At 52.3% G+C, this 18,875-nt stretch overlaps 9 protein-coding genes across 9 annotated transcripts; 5 read left to right on the forward strand and 4 right to left on the reverse strand.

Annotated features, from left to right (window-relative positions):
* Positions 1 to 171: 171 nt before the first annotated feature.
* On the forward strand, positions 172 to 792 carry PtrM4_149480 (uncharacterized protein; the record flags this gene model as incomplete). The annotated part of the gene is made up of 1 exon (XM_066109992.1): positions 172 to 792. The coding sequence occupies one exon, from the start codon at positions 172 to 174 to the stop codon at positions 790 to 792; it is 621 nt and encodes a 206-aa protein (XP_065959975.1).
* Positions 793 to 972: 180 nt separating this feature from the next.
* Positions 973 to 2,391, forward strand: PtrM4_149490 (uncharacterized protein; the record flags this gene model as incomplete). The annotated part of the gene is made up of 5 exons (XM_066109993.1): positions 973 to 1,065; positions 1,333 to 1,509; positions 1,582 to 1,702; positions 1,757 to 1,893; positions 1,954 to 2,391. The coding sequence occupies 5 exons, from the start codon at positions 973 to 975 to the stop codon at positions 2,389 to 2,391; spliced, it is 966 nt and encodes a 321-aa protein (XP_065959976.1).
* Positions 2,392 to 3,098: 707 nt separating this feature from the next.
* Positions 3,099 to 4,397, reverse strand: PtrM4_149500 (Transcription factor involved in chromatin remodeling, contains bromodomain protein; the record flags this gene model as incomplete). Its single annotated transcript, XM_001938589.1, has 2 exons — positions 3,099 to 4,148; positions 4,203 to 4,397. 2 exons carry the CDS (start codon positions 4,395 to 4,397, stop codon positions 3,099 to 3,101), a joined length of 1,245 nt encoding a protein of 414 aa, XP_001938624.1.
* A 443-nt stretch (positions 4,398 to 4,840) lies between these two features.
* On the reverse strand, positions 4,841 to 5,890 carry PtrM4_149510 (TolA, Membrane protein involved in colicin uptake; the record flags this gene model as incomplete). Its single annotated transcript, XM_066109994.1, has 2 exons — positions 4,841 to 5,658; positions 5,719 to 5,890. 2 exons carry the CDS (start codon positions 5,888 to 5,890, stop codon positions 4,841 to 4,843), a joined length of 990 nt encoding a protein of 329 aa, XP_065959977.1.
* A 176-nt stretch (positions 5,891 to 6,066) lies between these two features.
* Positions 6,067 to 6,707, forward strand: PtrM4_149520 (methylated DNA-protein cysteine methyltransferase; the record flags this gene model as incomplete). The annotated part of the gene is made up of 4 exons (XM_066109995.1): positions 6,067 to 6,190; positions 6,247 to 6,259; positions 6,311 to 6,439; positions 6,512 to 6,707. The coding sequence occupies 4 exons, from the start codon at positions 6,067 to 6,069 to the stop codon at positions 6,705 to 6,707; spliced, it is 462 nt and encodes a 153-aa protein (XP_065959978.1).
* Positions 6,708 to 7,780: 1,073 nt separating this feature from the next.
* PtrM4_149530 (uncharacterized protein) lies at positions 7,781 to 8,339 on the forward strand (the record flags this gene model as incomplete). The annotated part of the gene is made up of 2 exons (XM_001938586.2): positions 7,781 to 7,944; positions 8,006 to 8,339. 2 exons carry the CDS (start codon positions 7,781 to 7,783, stop codon positions 8,337 to 8,339), a joined length of 498 nt encoding a protein of 165 aa, XP_001938621.1.
* Positions 8,340 to 9,187: 848 nt separating this feature from the next.
* On the forward strand, positions 9,188 to 10,525 carry PtrM4_149540 (Aes, Esterase-lipase; the record flags this gene model as incomplete). The annotated part of the gene is made up of 1 exon (XM_001938585.1): positions 9,188 to 10,525. The coding sequence occupies one exon, from the start codon at positions 9,188 to 9,190 to the stop codon at positions 10,523 to 10,525; it is 1,338 nt and encodes a 445-aa protein (XP_001938620.1).
* Positions 10,526 to 11,233: 708 nt separating this feature from the next.
* PtrM4_149550 (Atrophin-1 multi-domain protein) lies at positions 11,234 to 14,066 on the reverse strand (the record flags this gene model as incomplete). Its single annotated transcript, XM_066109996.1, has 3 exons — positions 11,234 to 13,580; positions 13,634 to 13,715; positions 13,772 to 14,066. The coding sequence occupies 3 exons, from the start codon at positions 14,064 to 14,066 to the stop codon at positions 11,234 to 11,236; spliced, it is 2,724 nt and encodes a 907-aa protein (XP_065959979.1).
* Positions 14,067 to 15,829: 1,763 nt separating this feature from the next.
* Positions 15,830 to 18,003, reverse strand: PtrM4_149560 (uncharacterized protein; the record flags this gene model as incomplete). The annotated part of the gene is made up of 2 exons (XM_001938583.1): positions 15,830 to 16,771; positions 16,825 to 18,003. 2 exons carry the CDS (start codon positions 18,001 to 18,003, stop codon positions 15,830 to 15,832), a joined length of 2,121 nt encoding a protein of 706 aa, XP_001938618.1.
* Positions 18,004 to 18,875: the final 872 nt, after the last annotated feature.

Below are 18,875 nucleotides of genomic sequence, written 5' to 3' on the forward strand. Positions count from 1 at the left end.
GCTGAACGTCCGTTCTACCAAATAGGAATGGACCTAGTGCAGCTAAGAGAAAGAAACGAGCGCTGCTACAATGGAGATCTATGGATGCTCCATGCAGTGTGTTCGTATAGTAAGTGGCATAAGGCATGCTGCCTAGCAGATAAGAGCTCAGGCACCCTTAAGCGCACAGTAATGCGTCTACTAGCTAAGATTAAACGCCAGTTCGATGCGGTCGTAGTAGTCGTGAAGCTTGACAACGAGCGCGGCTATAGCGAGTTGCTCTATGTGCTTAAAGATCTCGGTATTATTGTGGAACCCCGAGCTGAGTACACAGAGGAGCAGAACGGCCTATTAGAACAGGCTGGGAAGATGATCGTGATCCGAGCGAGAGCGGTCAGAATTGATAGAAGACTGCCAATGGAACTCTCAAATGAGTGCTGTCTTGTGGCAGTCTACCTGCTTAACAGAACACCAGTTGAATCACTGGGATGGAAGACTCCGTACGAGGTAGTACGGGGACAGAAGCCGTCGGCAGCTCACCTTAATGTTGTGGGAGCCCGAGCCTACGTGCTGAATAATAAGCTAAAGCGAGGAGAGAAGCTCGAATCTCGCGCGCTGATCGGACAGCTAGTTGGATACGACTCCACGAACATATACCGAGTATGGATGCCAGCATTGGGACGAGTCCTCAGGACGAGAGACGTCGTCTTCATGTCTAATGATGGAACTGAGCCTGTCTACCCAGATCGACAGACTCTGAGAGAGGTGGTGACGATACTGGACGTTCCAGAACCACTAGAGGAAACCGACTAGGAGATAGAAATGCTCCTACAGTCGGCGCAAAGAGACTGGAGTGGTCCGAGCCGGTCCGAGCAAGCCGCTCGAACAGACCACGCCAAGGATGCGCCTCGGACGTTGCCAACACCTGAGAGCACTCCAGAATCAATGCCTGAGCCCGAGCCCGAGCCCGAGCCCGAGCTGGAAACAGTCGAAATGCCGCGAGGCTGGGAGCAGATACCAGCCGAAGCAGAGGCACTAGATCGACGATTAAACAACGCTCTAAGACGTGAGGAGATTAGCGGTCAGGTTAGTGAGTCGAACGTTCTGACGGGGAAAAGGCAGAGGAAGACGCTCGGCACGTACTTCGTTGCGTTCGCCCAAGCACTTCAGCAAACAGAGCCACAGAAGTCACGGCTACACAGGGATGAGCTTCCGCCTCCGCTAAAGAGATAGAAAGACCTAGAGAAGCACCCTTTTAGACAGGAATTTAAAGCGGCAGCAGCGAAAGAATTCAAGAGCTGTCGTGAAAAGGGCTGTTTTAAGACAACGTCAGCCACAGTAGTTGATACCTAGAGATTGCCCTTGATGTGGGTATTTACGTACAAATTTAATGAAGACGGACTTCTGTACAAGTACAAGGCTCGGCTTGTCGTGAGAGGAGACCTCCAGGAGGACTGGGGCGACACGTACGCAGCCACGCTGGCCGCACGAGTGTTCAGATTCCTTATGGCTCTCACGGCAGCCTTTGGCGTAAAAGCATATTAGTATGATGTGCTAAACGCGTTTTTAAACGCACCTCTTGAGAAGCTAGTCTACGTACAGACTCCAGATCCGTACGTAGAAGAGCTTGGCAAGATACTTAAGCTTAAGAGAGCTCTTTATAGGCTGAAAGACGCGCCTCTTCTCTGGTATAAGCACCTAAAGGAGACGCTGATTAAGTTAGGTCTGAAACCAGTAAAGGACGTTCCTTGCTTGTTTACTAACAAGAGACTGATAGTCTTCTTCTATGTTGATGATATCGTGGTACTGGTACATCTAGATCACCTTGATAATCATCAGGAATTTGAGAGACGACTGGAGGCGGTATACGACCTGAGAAAGCTTAGAGAGCTCAAGTGGTTCCTTGGGATCAGAGTTCTGAGAGACTGGACAGCAGGAACGATCTAGCTAACACAAGACTCATTTATTGAGAAGGTAGTCAACAAGTATGACTTAGATCAGAAGTCTGGGGGGAGATATCCAGCAGTTCCACTTGTGGAGAACTCCCTGCCCCAGACTGGAGAGGATACGAATCACCAGCGTACTCAGCTGTACCAGCAGCTAGTCGGATCGCTGGCGTACATCTCGACATTCACGAGACCGGATGTGGCACGAGCCCACTCAGTACTGGCCCGGCATCTCCAGAACCCTGGGCAGAAGCACGTATCGGCGGTAAAGCATGTCTGGCGATACCTGTATGGAACAAGACATCTGGCGATCAGAGCTAGTCAGCAGATAGCAGAGAGCTCGTCCTACGTCTGGGACAAGTCTCTCTTCTATAGAGCATCTGATGCAGCGTTTGCTGATGATGTGGAAAGTCGTCAATCATCTCATGGATATTTGTTCAAGCTCTATGGGATGCCTATTAACTAGAAGGCTACCCGCCAGAGATCTGTTACGAAGTCAACAACTGAGGTCAAGCTGATAGCTCTATCAGCAACCGGAGGGGATATGGAATGGTGGACCTAGGTCTTCCAGCATATCAAGTTCGACCCGGAGATTCAACCAACGATCTACTGCGACAACGAGCAGACGGTTGGGATCGTTAAGAAAGAAGACGAACGGCTTCACACGAAGCTAAGACATGTAGACACCCATCAAATGTGGGTAAGACAGGAGGTACAGGAAGGAAGGCTCTGTGTAGAGTGGTGCCCTACAGCAGAGATGCCTGCAGATGGACTCACAAAGTCCCTCGTAAGGCAGAAACATGCCGAGTTTGTGAGACAGCTAGGGCTTGAAAATGTTCGCCAGCTTCTTACTACTCATGTAAACACACCAGAACCAACCGAGCTATGGCACTGGCACTAGTTAGCTTTGTTGATCACGGCAGCTGGGGGGGAGTGTAACGGTTTGGGACTTGCCAAGACCGACTTGGGTGAGAGTTGGGTACGGCTATCGCTACCACACTTTCTCATCACACACACCTATATAGCTGCAGTTCCTCCATAGCTACACAATGCAACGCAGTCCTCCTCCTCTCCTCACACCGTTACAAAAAATTATAATACTCATTATATTACCCCTTCGTCTTCTTCTCTCTGTCCCCCCACCTCAGCGCTATACTACACTACTATACCCCCTCACTCCTCCAGTAAATCAAACCACTCAGGAATCTCCTTGACAAGCGACCACATATACTTCTCCAGCTTCGCCGCACACTTTGCGTAAATAGTAGTAGGGTCATTATACAGCAAGCAATTACTAAAGATCAGTTTCAGATCATCGATGAAAAGATTAGGAGTCGTATAAAATCCATTCTCCAGCCTCTCCTCCATAGCCGACAGGTCCATTGGCGAAGTAATAGTCTTATAGTAATCGGGCACTTCGTCCTTGTCCACTGGCTTGAGGAACGGCCAGGCTTGCTTGTGATTTTGAATTTGATATAGGAAAAGTCGACATATATTGAAGTGGCGTCCGCGGCGTGGTTCCCGTGCTAAAGCATCCATTTCCGCTGACCAGCCAGTGGCCTTGATAGCGGGAATGGTGGTTGCGTCGAATGGAACAACGCCGTTGGCCCATTGCTGAGGTGGAGGATGGACAAGGTGGCTTTTACTTAAGCAGCGTATTTTGGCCTGGACAGTTTCCTTTTGTTTTAAAAGCATGCGACCGACTTCGAGGTACCGGATGCGTGGAAGCATAGTGCATTGCATCAGTGTGCCTCCTTCGTAATCCTTGATAAAGCCCATCCATTCAGACTTTGGTAGCGTAACCTCTTTGGTAAAGCCTTGCTTCTGGAAATAGCCAGTTGCAAAATTATCAGCATACGTCAGAAAATGCATTACTGGAGAAGTAGCTTTCACATAGTCCTTCAGGTGAGCCATGAGATGTGCTCCGTATCCTTTGACCTGTTGATCAGATGATATGGCGCAAAAGACTATTTCTGCGAATTTGCGACTCCGGAATTCGCGGTAGGTTATTCCGCCTATGACCTCAAGAGGCATCCGGCAGATGGCGAGCGACAGATGAGTACGGTCGTAGACGAGGCGCGCGATGTAATCTTTTGGCATCTTTGGAAGTTGCTTTTGGAACAGGTTCTTGAGACCTGTAAGAACAATCGTACTCTCTCTAGCTCCGTCATTGTTAACGACTCGGAATTCAATATCGCCGTTTCGTTCTTCAATAACTGCGGGCTTCAGAGCAGTTAGTATGATTTAATGATTTGATGTTCCAAGATGTCCGCATACCTTTTCTGGGAATGGAACTACCCGCTTAGCGATTTGGGGTTTAACATCTGCCTCTTCTAACCGAATGTCATTCCCTTCGATTCTCTTGGTAGCAGGTGCGGCATCCAGTTCCTCGGAAGCTGAGCGCTTCACGGCGCGGACGTTTTGCCCGTTAACAGCTGAGATTGAGTGCGAGTCCGCGGCGTCTACCTGCATCGAATACCAGCAAATGTCAAGTGGATTTGGTGAATCTAAAAATATCTAGACCTTTAGGTTTGAACAGTGAGAAATGTTGTGGTTTAGTGTTGGTTAATCAGGAGGCTGGACGGGACGCCCCGCGTGTTGCGACATGAATGTTTGCCACGCCGGCTAATCTCCGGTCGACCCACGTGATTCAGTTCACTCCGTATTTGAAGTTGTTTTTGGTTAGACTACACAAATACCACAGGTCTATTAGTACAATGTGTTAGCGATAGATGCCCTAGACAACAGTGATTACTATGCAGGCTCCGAGCGGCTGGCGGATATAATGTTCTTCTTTTGTACCTGCCTTGCAGATATGATGTTATTGTTATTGATAATCCCCAACGCCGCGCTATGCATACCATGCCCATGCCTTGATTGTTTGAAAGCTTTCCAATACCGTCACTATTCGACCTCTACTCGTCCTGTTGCCATTGGTACTCCAACTTCTCGATATCTGCCTTTCGGTTCCTTGAGTTGAACCACTGCTTCTCAAACCCGTTTCCTCGATCGATGCCGTCCCAACGATGTCCTGGGCGTATATTGTATCTATTCGGCTGGAAAGGACCTTGGTATAGTGGCTTGCCTGTGATGCTTCTACCCGCTTTCTTCTTGCGTAAGAAGCCTGACGCAGGGTCATTCCAATGGCCACGTTCCTTCAGCTCGTCGTTGAGTTCCGCGTCGTCGGCGTAACGCGCAATAGTCATTGTCTTCGCGTCCTTTAGTTGTTGTTTGCGGCGTTCGGCTTCTGCGTTTTGTACGTCTCCGCGGGCGGCCTTTTCCTTTTCGCGCTTTTTGCGCTCTTCTTCCTCGGCTTTCTTCTGCGCTTCTGCGCGCTTCTTCGCGACGTTGATTATGCGACCGCTGGCGTCACGGTAGATTGTCTCTTGCGCTGCGCTGCCCATCTTTTTCATGACTTGCTCGGCCTCGCGCTTCTCTTCATCTTGCTTCTTTTTTATGGCTGCTGCGACCTCGGCGGCACTTTGGAGACCGGCTTTGGCACCTGATCCCATTCGCAGCACGCCATCGGCGTCGACCATCTCCGGTGCCTCATCTTCGGCTTCGGCTTCCTTTTGTCGTTCTATGGCGGCTCCCGCGATGATGGCGTCGGCGGCAGCTGCATCGGCAGCAAGTTGTTCGGCGTGTGAAGGTGCAGCCACGCCCACAGATGTCCAGATAGCAGCGCCAGTTCCCTTTGGTTTCTTCTTGGACTTTTTCAGTGTGCCTCCACCAACTAGCAAATTGAATGTTAGCGCAGAACTTATGCAAGGTGGATGAATCAGGGCTGCCATACCTATCATTGGCGCATCATCGTCGTCCTCGTCTGCTTTCTCTTTCCAGCCCAGATTATCATCGTCGTCGATGATGAGGCCGGCATCCTTGTTCTTCCGCTTGCGCTTCTTCGATTTCTTGTCTGAGTCGGCCGTAAGGTAATTCTTGGCCAAGTAGTCCGCAAGTCCAGACATGCCTGGGTTTTTAGTGTGGGTAGGTTCGTGGATGGCCGTCATTCACAGCTCGGTGCGGAAAGTCGATGCGACTTGGCGCGCGCCGTGTTCCGCATCACGTGATGTCGTGTACTGGCGTGATGGCGATCAGCGGCATATATGCACCTCTCTCCCAACATCACGTTTGCATTACGACCATGACACCCGGAGAGCGCTCTGAAGAGGCCTGGCTATGGCATACGGCCGTGTGTGAGGCGATACAGGAGATACCTCATGGCAAGGTCACCAGCTACGGCCATATCGCGATGCTGGTTGGAAAGCGTGCGTTGTCACACCGGATGACGATGGCCAGTTGCTGACATGTTCCTTGTTCATAGCCGATTGTCCAAGGTAGCACGCATCGCCGCCATGTCGCAGCAGGACTAACACATGACGTCAAAGACAGGTTGGAGTCTGTCTCAAGAATCTGCCATCGGAATCGGCCGATGGCAGCAATGGGAGTCGTACATTCCACAGCGGCAACGTGCCTTGGCAGCGTGTGATCAACGCCAAAGGCGGCATCAGCCCGAGGTCAGCGCTCCTTATCAAAGCACATTACACAAAGCTTTGTTGCCTGTGGCTCTAGTACTGACGGCAACAAAGAGGGCCAAGCGCTGCCGCCCACCAAGCGGATGCACTGAGGCGCGAGGGTGTCGAGGTTAGGCAGGATGCCATGGGGCTATACACGGTGGATCTTGACGAGTACGGCTGGTTTCCTGATATGCTCCCCAGCGAGGCTGCCTTGGTAGAAAGCAGCGATGGCGAGGACGCAGACGAGGACACAAACAAGGCGGCGTAGCATACGGTAGCTGAAGCGTGTGCTCTAGCATGGGCCAGGGACGGCTGTTTCTCATAGTGAAGCATGCGCGAATTCATTCATGTACTCAAGACGTTAGTGCTCGATCCGATGTGATTTGATGCAACTGTCTAGCTATGACTATGTATGGCATCGTATGGGGTACATGTCTGGGCGGTTCGCAATGGCTTAAGACGGCATGCCTGGGTCAGGCTAGCAAAAAGGGCGCAGGGACAGCGGCCGAATGCGGAAGCCTTATCAAGACCGTGTGCTGCAGCGCGACACCTCATAAGCTACGCATCGATGGTTGAGATGCAAGCCGTGACCGATGCTGTCGGAGGTGTGGAGGTGGATATCGAGCCATCGATGTGGGGTCGGCCGTCGCAACAGCTGGGGTCGCATAGCAGCTCGAGGTTCAGGGTGAGAGCTTTACGCACGCCCATGCACTCGAGCCAGGAACACGGCAGCCTCCAACTCGCCCACGTTGACCGGCAAGGCGCATGAAACCTTGACTATGGCATCATGAGCGTCAGCAGCAGCGTCAAACCGGCTGCGCGTCGGGCTAAAGCGGACATTGGCCCTCGGCGACTCGGAGGCTGAGGCCGTGGGTCATGAGCTCTCACTACCTCACGGCTCCCTTATCAGGAACAACGACAAAGAGCGGGGATGGTGCCTACGCCTTTGACCTCATAAGGGCGGCGCTCCCGTGGGCCGTAAACAAGCTTGTATCGAGTACACGACCCGTATTACGCCTTTCCCATCTGCATAGCCACTTGCCTTTACCCAAATAGACGCCATCATCCTGAGTCACTTCTTAGAGTCATACGCAAGACAGGTGCTAGTCATCATACACGCCTCCCTCGGTCCCGCGCTTGTTACCTCTACATATACATCGTTCCTGTCGCCTTGACTGTTTGTCTCCGTCAAACCTAATCCACTCACCTAGTTGCCTCCTATATCCACCCCCTTCTCTATCCAACACTCCAACAGTCAACACATATCAACACAGAGCACCTTCACCACATCACATAGCCTCGACACATACCAGGCCCAGCACAGAACCAGTCGCAACCGTCATGTCCACCTCCCAGACCTTCACTGGCGACCTTCGTAGCGACGCCAAGGAGTTCAACCGCGACAAGAACAGCAGGGCGAAGTGGGCGCATGGCCAGTCCTTTGGTCCTGGACGACGCGTTGAAGATGGCAAGCCTCGCCCTGCAAAGGTGCCGTATCATGTCAAGTAAGTCGCCTCCCAACCCAAGCTTGACAGCACCCTCAGGGTACTAACACTCCATCTGCAGGTCGTCTTACCCTGGCCACATGAAGGCTCGCACTGCCCTACACAAGGACATGGCCTACGCTAGTGGTGATTCATCCGCCGATGAGGACGTTGACCACCCCTCCACTGCCCCAGACGCCGACATCACCTATTCCTATGATGCCCATCGAGGCCCCAGTCACGGCAGCCAGATCCTAAACGCCGCTCTCGAGAAGGCTGTCGAGCGATTCGAGACCAAGGAGACGGAGAAGCTGGTCAAGAACGAATACGAGGTGCTCGACATTGATGACGAGCCCCCGCGACCCAAGCGCTATGTGGCGCCTGAGGATGAGGAGTACGACTTTGTCGATGCGTAACTCTTCATGACTTGCTTCCTTCCTTCTTCCTTCACCCCTCTTTACATTCGACTTAACTGGCGTTTTATATTTAGTACCGACTTCATTGTCGACTTTTACATGAATTTGTACACTTGCATAATGGTTCATGGCAGCATCAATAGGTGAGCGTCTGGCGCTTCTCTGAGGACTTGAGCAGCCCTATACCCGTTCTGGCTTGCTCGCTTTTGCTTTGCTTTGCTTTTGCGTATCAGGACGGTACATTTGTTTACTGCGGGATGGAACCGGGATGGTAATTGGAGCTGTCTGCTCTACTAGTCTGGCGTTAGCCCTACTATCGTCCGTCATACTTGTCCACAATGATATCACTAATGAGCGGTATGAATTCATACCGTCTCTGATGGAATAGCTTTGCCCCTGATTTTGTGAAGTAGTTAGTATAAGTGACTTTGTTGTTGCACATCCCCGCGGCGAACGGCACATCGTCATGGCGGACTTGTTATCGCCCGTCGCGTCTAGAACGAGTAGCTCGTCGAACTAGTCGCCAGGGTTACTAGACACCTTGGCAAGCCGCTGATAAATTACAGCATACGTCATCATGTATCAACAGTCTGCGCTTCATGTCTCAAATCTCGCGCACGTTTCCTAGCCCTGCGATTACTCTGACAACAGTCAATCGGACTTGTCGGACGCTCGGAAGCTGTCACATCACCCCAGCTTTTGTAATCGGGAGACGGATAGCCACTCGTATTCCATCAACACTCTGCTTGCCAAGAACACAGCCGCCCCTTCAACTCCCCAACAGTCAACAGTCACATTGATGAAGTGCGCGATATAGACAGACTACACTCACATCATACTCACTCGAAATGGAGACGGTAGAGGGCCCAAAACCAAAGGGCAGTCGCCCACGATGGATTCTGCACATCCAGGCACAATTCTGGCGCGTCCTCATGGGCATCGGCATGATGCTGCATCGCCTCGCACGACCATTACCACCAAGGCCGGCCTTTCACAGAGACATCGAATCGAGCGTTTCGCCAATAAAAGGCAAATTTCGCCTCCACTTCTACGTGCCCAAGGAATACAAAAAGCAAATGAAGTTGAAGGGTACTAGGAAATACCCTGTTGTTGTCAACTTTCACGGTGGAGGATTCGTACTTGGAACAGCCCACGACGATGCGCGCTGGTGTGGCGTCGTTGTAGAACAAGTCGGAGCCGTAGTCGTCAGTGTCGACTATCGTCTCGCGCCCGAGAATCCGTTCCCTACTGCAGTAGAAGACGGTGCCGATGCGTTGCTCTGGCTAGCACAACACGCGGACGAGCTGGCGCTCGATGCGGATCGAATCGCGATATCAGGCTTCTCGTCGGGAGGAAACATGAGCTTCACAGTTCCACTGTGTCTCCAAGGCGAGCTCTTCGACCGCACTACCTCCGGCCAAAAAATTGTAGACGGGCGCGCCGGCCACGTTCCAAACACGGTTTCCACACATCCTCCTACGCTGGCCCCAACACCAAATGGCTCCCGCGTCCCGCTCATGCGCCAGAAGACGCGCCTTGACCGAATCGCCATGCTCCGTCAAACAGGCGAATCCGCCCTCTCCCTCGTATCCTCGTACAAAGACACGTCCGGCGTATCCGTCATGACCGAAGGCTCAAACGCTGTCCTCAAGATCCGCGGCATAGTGTCCTTCTACCCACCAACCGACTACACGGTAACGCGCGCCCAACGCCGCGAAACCTGCGCCCGCGTCGACCAGAACCTCCCCGCCGTCTTCACTGACCTCTTCGACGACTCATACCTCCAGCCCCCCTCGCTCGACCTCTCACATCCCTGGCTCAGCCCTGGAGTAGCCCCAAACCACATGCTCGAAGCCCTCCCGGATGACATCGTCCTCTTCTGTTGCGAATGGGACATGCTCCTCGCTGAAGGCGAGCGCTTCCGCGACCGCCTCCAAAAAGACCTAGGCAAACGCGTACACTATCACTGCGTCCCCGGCGTCCCCCACGGCTGGGACAAGGCGCCCAACCCCCTCCGTGAAAGCCCCGGTGCCAGGCGCCAGTACATGGTTGCGTGCAAGGAGCTTAAACGCATGTTTGAAATCGAAGACGACGACGATGCCCACAATACCGATTTACCGTGTAGACAATACCATAGGAGTATGGATCTAGGCAAATTGACACGTCCGCCTGTAGATGAGGTTTAGGTGCCTTTTTCTTGGCGCAGGTTCGCCGTGCTGGGCTGCGGTGTCCTGGTTCTATGTATCTATGTATGTATGTTTATGACCTTTGAAGATCGGGTTTACGTTATTGGCGTTTTTGCGTTCGGCGCACTGAAGGCGGCGTAGGTCAGGCCTGACCTGGCTCCGTCATGTCGCATTTTTAGAAAGGGGGAATATTAATCCTCACGTCAAAAGGCGTTTTTTGGTGCTCCTTATTGTTCGTTGAACATCATGCGGAGGATTGGCAAAAGGCCTTTTTGCTAATGCAGAGAGCGGCATAGTGTACGATCATGTGGCAGAATACGTATACCACTCTCCGCCCGCCTACGTTGTCTTTAATTGCAGGTACGAACGTTGTGTGTAACAGCCTTTGCACCTGCCATTCAAGACGATTTAGGCTGGAGGATCGTTGGTACACTTCGGCGAATGTTATATCAAGCTAGATTAAATATATCTACAATACATGGCACTGTTGTCTTCCTCCCCCTCATAACTATAATACATAGATATATACAACAAACCAATGTCTTCCTCCGACAACAATACTAAAAACTTATGTACGGAATGAAAACTAAACGTGTACGAACGAGGGTATCCTGAAGCGAGAAAAAAAACACGCCACCACTAAGCACCCCTTATATATGAAAAGCTCGTATCCGTCCTCCATCGTTCTCATCCCCAGTCGCAGCCCCACTACTCCATGTCCCCGAAAATGGGAAAATTAATATCCCAATCCTCGTCCTCGCCCGCCAACCTCCCCAAAATACACTTGGTCTTCTGCCTCGTCCTCTCACTCATATCCGCCACATGTTCTCTAGTTATGTGTTCCATGAGCGTATCGATGCCCGAATAAACCTCACTGGCAGCACCTTCAACACAGCAAAACACGCAGCCAAAGTTATCCTCGGTCCAACAGTCCATGACGGGGTCGACAACCTTCTTCTTGATGTGGCTTTTAGCAAGGAAGATCCAGCGGTAGCGAATACCACTCTTACTAGTCCTGACGCGGGGGTCAATCAACTCGATGTTCTTGCCTCGCTTGATGGGATGAGGGGATCTTTGCACGTCACCGGCAAAGGCGCAGTATTTGCAGGCGAAGATCTGGCGCGTGGTGTAGTAGCCGCAGGGAACGGTGCGGGGGTGAAGACCTTTGTTGGCTTCTTCACGGACCGCCCATGCGCCTTTGCAGAAGCCCCAGTAGTTATTGTCTTTGTTGGGGCGGCCGTCGAGCATGTTGGAGCTATTGCTGGGCCGGATACTGCCGGATAGACTGCTGGTGCGGATGATGTTGCTGCGCCTGAGGCGGCCGGGGAGGACGCCGATGGAGAAGGAGCTGCCGCTTTCGGTGGAGGCGAGAGAGGGGGAATGGCGGAGGCCCATGATTGTTGATTTGAAGGATGCGAAGTGGGAGGATGTGGCTGCTGCAAAGGCGGATGGGTTGGTGGGCATGGGGGGCTTTTCCTCGTTGGTGTCGCTGTAGATGCTTTCGCTGTAGATGCTGGGTCTGCTGTAGTATGCTTTTGTTTTTGATCTTGGAATCAAAAGGTTGTGTATGTCATATGCTGGCTCCTCAGTATTGAAATTCTCTCGTTTCACTTCTTCCACTTCTTCCTCTTCTCTGATCGGTGGGTTATGGGGTTGCTGTGCTGGATGATCCATGACCGGCGATGCGGCCCTGGATGTGGCTGTGCTGTCTCCAGGCCATGGCATCTGGGTAGGCATATATGGGTCGACATTAACCGGCGCCGGTGCCTTGGCCTCTGTATTGTTCCCAGACGGGGTGACCGAAGGAGCAGAGGAACGGGTGTGGTCGACATTAACTGGCGAGGGTGCCTTGACCTCTGTATCGTGCCTAGATGGAGTAACTGAAGGAGCAGAGAAACGGGGGTGGTCGACATTGACTGGCGGTGCCTTGGCCTCTGCGTTGTACCTAGACGAATTGACCGCCGAAGCAGAGGAACGGGTGCGTAAGGGAGCCAATTCCTTGATCGGTGAAGGAGTATTATACCTATCTATCGCGGCTGCGTACGGAGAGTAAGAAGATCCCGAATTAGAATGGTTCCCGTCATCCTGCGGATCGATTGCGTTATCGGGCACAGATATCGTAAGGGCCCGACGAGTTGACTTTGGTGGCGGAGGAGGAGGATCTTCGTTCTTGGGTGGTGGCGGAGGAGGAACTTCGGTATGCGTTTCTTGCGAAGAATTCGAGCTGCTCCGATGGAGGGAAGCCGAATTCGAAACGGCTGAACTAGATACAGAACCCCCTGACCATCGGTGCGGTGGCCTTTGTGCTTGCTCACGGCAACGCGGATCGGGCGTATCGTAGCGCTGATTATAGGCTGGGTGTTCCTTCTCAAATCCATGCATATCTTCGCTGACAGGAAGCACACTGGTACCGCTTGCGATACCAAGTCCTATTGCTTCATGGTTGGAACTCTGATGAAACTTCCGACCCGACCCTCTCCTATATTCGTCGAACAGAGCTCGGTCGTTGGCCGTAACGAGGGTATCTCGTCGCGCAGGGTGCTCATTGTCCTGTGGATGGCTGCTATGTGAATTCGTCCCGTTGTCGAAGTTGAACTCTTTGTATGAGCTGATCACGTGCTGAATCTCTCTTATCATAGATGTGCGATAGTTGGTTCGGGAATCAGCCGGAGCTGCATCGGAGTTTGAGTCAACAACTGGCTGTGTATAGACCGACCGGATATCAACAGGCAGTTTTGTCCTGTCACTCGTCTGTGGATACTCCGGTGACTCTTTTCTCGGGATCCTAGGGTCCATGATCGCTGCCGAAGTGGCAATGGAGGGGGTGTAGCCATTTGTACGAGGGCGGATCGAGTCGTAGCTATATCGTGGCATAATTTGCGCCGGGGCACGTGATTGCTGTACGCGTGTTTCCTCTGCGGCTTTCTCCAATTGTCGCGCCATGAACATTCTCGTATATATCCTCTGCTTGAGATCATCTAATGCTCGAATGGCGTCCTTTCGATTTGTGATTGAGGCTTCGTGTAATAGGCGCAGGTTGACTACGCCAAACTTGCTGAAAACTCAATGTCAGCTGGGTCTCATATGTGCTTTTGCGTAATCACTTACTTTCCGGATGCTAGGCTCAAAGTGTCGATGATTTCAGTCTGAAGCAGTGCTGCTATATGAAAAAGACGATCTCGGGCAACATCTATCAAACACATGAGCATTCATCGATTAACAGGTGTCAAACATCAAGTAACTCACCATCGCCAATGCGGACAAAATCGCCAAGCTCTCTCTGGTCGCGCTCAAATCGTAGGTGAATTTGTTTTTCACCTGCTGAAAGAGCAGATGAGATCTGACTTTCTTCCCACTCTTGCTGAGGATCCTTGTATTTGCGCGCAGCACGACGTTTCTTCTTAACGACTGTGAACAAGTCCGACCCATTGCGGAATGCAGAAACTATGGCCGAGACGGCCGCAATGATCTGTATCCTGTGAGCTGCATCTTGCCGACGACCTGATTGTCGGACCACGAGCAGTTGTGTAGCTTCGCTCATGGTTAAAGAGGGCGTACGGAGGGAAGCGGCTGATGTTGGGATAACACTTGGAAACCGACTCACCTCGAGTTTGGACATGGTTCACTGACTATGTATTTAGACCCTGTCGGTCTAGTTTCTCGATATAGCTCGTTCGTCCGATATCAGCTAGTGCCTGTATCTATGACCGTGGACAGGTAGTCTTATTGCGAACTTTGTCTCATCGAGAATGAAGCAACAACACGCGATGCGAGGAGCGAGAGTCGGACCTTGGTAATTTTCCACTGGGTTCCGACGTCCAGGCTGATCATTCCTACAAGTTCTCTAGTCTCATGCAATCACCTTCTCGATTCGCCAAGTCTATCGGACCGGGAATGAGCGTTGGATTGCGAGTCAAGATTGTCGCTAAAGAGCACCAACTCTAGTCTAGATGGGCAGATGTAGAAATCAAGCCGAGAGTGTTGGAGCATGAGTGGAAAAGACAACACGTTAAGTGGGAATCGGTAGGAACTGAATCAGATAGGCGATCAACACAGAGTCCACTTCGTCGCAACTAGCCGGCTGGGATTTGACAATTGTGTACAACAACTGGCTAAACTTCTAGCACGTCAGCACTAGGCAACATGACTGCTTGACGGAGGTGCAGCATGCATTGTGCTATGCTGAACGGACTCTCCAATGACACGGATGGCAGCTGTCATTGCGGCTGTCATCTAGCCAAGCTATCCAATCTGCTGTGTCCCGAACGCGACTGGCCTATGTACCGATTACATGGCAGAGACGGGAGAGCGTTATGCAATGATTGCATGCTACAAGGATGGCAGAGGTGAGCGACGATATTTTTAAGTCGATGGACGCCGTCGCACGTGGTCTCGACGACGCCGGGCGTTCGTGAACTTAGGGCTGAGCCGCACGTCGGGTACCTACGGAAAGTCGTCATAAGCGTCCAGGATGACAGTAGGATGACGCTACACGTAAGCCGAATGTTGGTGGCTGGTGACAGACAGTCTGACTAGGTCGGGCGTGTTGAAGGCATTCGACGTCTGATGTGGGGGAATATGGGGTTGGACTCGCTGGCCAAGGCCTAACTAGGCATCGGAAGAGGGGTAGGCGCGAGCGATAGCCACCATTCTCCACGTCCCAACCCCCACAACGACGTGCAACCATCATCTCACAATGTCGGTGCGTAGACTGCAGTTGTGGGGTATATGTTCTTGCGTTACGATCACCGCGTGACGATGGCTCTTCCGAGCGTCCTGATACCATCTCCCTTTGATTCCGGCAACATAGGGCTGGCATTGGTCGCATGTTTGCTGTCCAACAGTATGCATTTGATAGACCGGGTGCAATTAAAAGGCGAGAACAAGTTGGTAAGAATTTGCAGCTGCAACCAAAGGTCTGCTAGCCTCTGTTTGATGTCTCTGTCTACACATGGTATCTTTGCCGCCAGCCGCCTAAATCCAACTTCCTACACACCGCTCAGCGGCACGTCTTGGATCATGCCACTCCCGTCCAATATACATCAAGAAAAACTGGGCCAGGGGATCTACTAAAGGATCGCGACCGAAACAACACCCCGCTTATAAGAAACAGACCGCATGAACCCTAACCAGCACGCCAGTGTATACGCTACCCGGCGTGTATCAGAATGGAACACCCACTAAAAACTCTACTAAGTCCGGGATGCTCCTAATGAATGAACATAGGAAAAAGAAGAGGTGGAGATCGCCTATGCGAAAAGAATTTTGTAACAAACGCCGCCTGGGGAAGACAAAGAAAATGGTCTAAGGATCAGACAACTGCACCCTCTGGCTCTTTCTGCTCCGGACTTCGACCATGGTAGGTGTAAGAGCCAGCCTATCCATGGATCGTGTGTCCATTGGACTGATTGCCGACGAAGATGCAACGGACCTGGGGCTGGTCGCCCGAGTGACAGATACGCTCCTCGCAACACCGCCGTTTGCCCTGCTAACAGATACACTCCTCGCCACACCAACCGTGGCCTTTGTCGTAGTAGTTGTAGTAGCATCATCCTTTTTCGCAGCAGCTGCCGCAGCTCTCTTCGCTTGGATCTCAGCGCGCTTCTTGGCAAGCGGGCTATCTGGTTGCGGCTGTGTTGAAACACTAGGGAGTCTCTGTATCATCGATGGTACCTCCACGGCTGGGGAGGACGGGTTCGATCGCAAAGCACAATGTTTAGTGATCCTTTGGTTATTTTGCGAAAGAGTGCGTATCAGTGGTGAAGTTGGTGTGCTGGAAAACATGCGAGTTCCGCTTTCCGCAACTTTGGGTGGTACAGAGCAAATCGTCCATTCGGGTTCTCGATCGTCGAGATGAAGCGTAAGAGGTTTGGCGTGTCCGGGCGCCGTCTTGGCCATCACAATAGTGATTGAATCGGCCTCAGAGTCGCTGCTTAGAAATGAGGTGGGCGTGAGTGAACCCTTTGTATAAGGGGATGCCATGGGCATGAGCCTTGCGGAGTCGAGCCCCGGGGAGTCCTTGTGCTGCGCATAGGCCTGGTGGAGAGGTGACTTTGCAGGCACTGTTCGTGATCGCTTGAGCTCTACCTCGCTGCAGTTCATGGGAGATATCGCGCTCGGCGATGGTGCGCGAGCCGGGCTTGGAGAGGGGAATAGCGACAATCGCGGCGAAGAAGCGATTGGAACTGGCGAGGTTCCCCTCCGTTGGAGCCTGTACTCAACAGAGCTTTCAACATTCTGTCCATCCTGCTCTACCGTTAGACCGAATCGACTGTGGCTAAAAAAAATGGGGTATATACTTTTGCGGGTAGCTCAGTCAGTGGCTGAACCTTCTCGTTGTTGCCCTGCCGCCGTGCTAAGAGTGACAATCGGTTTGGATCCTGTTGGCTTGGGTTGTACTGGTTAATGTCGAAATCCAGAAGATTCCCAAACATGACGCTGTATCTCTCCATGGTGATGTCGGGAAGACTGAAATCGAGAAGTGATGCTGTGTCGGAAGATGCCATCTTTGGGGCTGCAGCCGGTGTATTGCTGGGTTGTGGCGCAAGGGTGTTATTTTGCTCGCTCCGCGGTGCCGCCATGTGGTGAGCTCGATGGAACGAGTGTTTTCCGACCTTGAGTGTGCGTCCCCTAGTCACGGACGTTTCTGGTGGCGACTCAGGCACAACAAACTCTTCGTCGGACCATTTCCGTGATGCCCGGATGTCGGGCTTGTATGTAGGTGGCGATACTGTGCGCAGCTTTTCCCGGCCATTTCCTTCATTCAAGGGTGCCTGTGCTTCGAGCGACTCCTGGTCATGGTGGCTGTCTGCGCGAGGTGCAAAATTAGGAATAGGCGCGGATACAACAGGTTCTGTAACAGGAGATGCGGCGGCAGCAGCAGCCTGTGCAACTTGATAGAATGAGGACTTGTCTTGTTCAGGAGGAGGAGGAGCTGTTTTTCGGAACATGGATTTCCATCGGCTAAGTTTGGATTTGGGAGCATCTGGACGGGAACTCAAGGAAGGCGAGGAACCATTTGGGTGAGTGAGCATTGCCATTGGAGAAGCGGTATATCCAAGATCCATAGTCGAAGCTGTCTGAGGTGGTGCCTTCCAGTTTGAGGCAAAGGTTGGTGACCCAAGAGCAATGCCAATAACCCCCCGTTCTGCTGTGGTGTCTGCTGTATCGAGTAGGGTTGTGGAAGTTGTAGGTGATTGGAAAGAATGAACATGATCCTGAGGACGATCTGGTAAGGCGGGATGGTGTGTCTTGGGGGACATCAGGCGCTCTCCCGGGCCGCCAGATGTGTTCGGCCTCACTGCCATATGTGTAGAGTCCAGGTTAATTTCGGGCCCAGAAAAGTGTGTGGATGACATGTATTTGTCAAGGCCTGTCTGAGGACCCTTGGCAGGCTGCATTGATCTTCCATTGTCTTGGTCATTGCGATTGTTCTTCAGAAACCTCAATGACTTCGATCTCGTGAGCATCCCGGGCATTTTGGGTTTCAAGTCTGTTAGTGAGTATCAGATGGGAGATGGTGGTAGACGGAGCGAGGAGAAGATGATATGTGCGAGTGGTAAGGAATGGACAGCCAAAAAGAGGCAAAAGAGAACAGATGGCGGCAGAATCAAAAGGTGGAGGGTGAAAGAAAGGAAGAGAGGTGCAGAGTTGCCCAGGCGGCGGCGGGATTTGCGTCTGTATCACCATCAGCCGACGCGGAAACGAACCTGGCGCCTCCACACTTTGCCTACCAGCTACTGTCATAATACCAGCGGCAATGATGAATCCACATCCACTCTCGCGCGTCTGAGCGAAATTGCCAAAGGTCGAGAACCCGTGGCGGGGCCAGGGCTAGGGTGATTAGCAGAGCACGGGATCGGTAACATCGATTGGCCATGCAGACATCTTGCCAGCGGCGTAACCTCGCAAACGCCTTGTCAGGGTAACGATGCTGGGGAAGACGCGGCTGTTCCTGCACACCAAGACGGTGGTTTCAGTAGGGTGCTGGGCCGAGGAGCAATTTCACGCAGCGCGCCAAGATGCCTCTTCCAGCGCGATTGAGATTATACGGCGTGCGGAGATTGTACAACCTCAACGACGGCGGTGTCGTCGAAGATGACTAGGTCACAAACTTGGTGTCGAGCGTGTCGTTGACCGGTGGGACGAGAACGCGCAATGGAGATGATGCGGCGCTTCACATTGAGGCACCACGGCACCAAAGTGCTCGCCTGACAGGATCCACCGAAGATGACGCCCCACCATAATGGCGCGCCGTTTCGGAAATACCCGAGATTATGTGCGAGGTGTCGCCGCCTTCACATAGATGGGATAGGTGAACCATTGAAACAAGGCATAACATTGCTGCCTC

The sequence above is a fragment of the Pyrenophora tritici-repentis genome, chromosome 9, assembly GCF_003171515.1.
Source record: "Pyrenophora tritici-repentis strain M4 chromosome 9, whole genome shotgun sequence".
Taxonomy (NCBI): Eukaryota; Fungi; Ascomycota; class Dothideomycetes; order Pleosporales; family Pleosporaceae; genus Pyrenophora; species Pyrenophora tritici-repentis.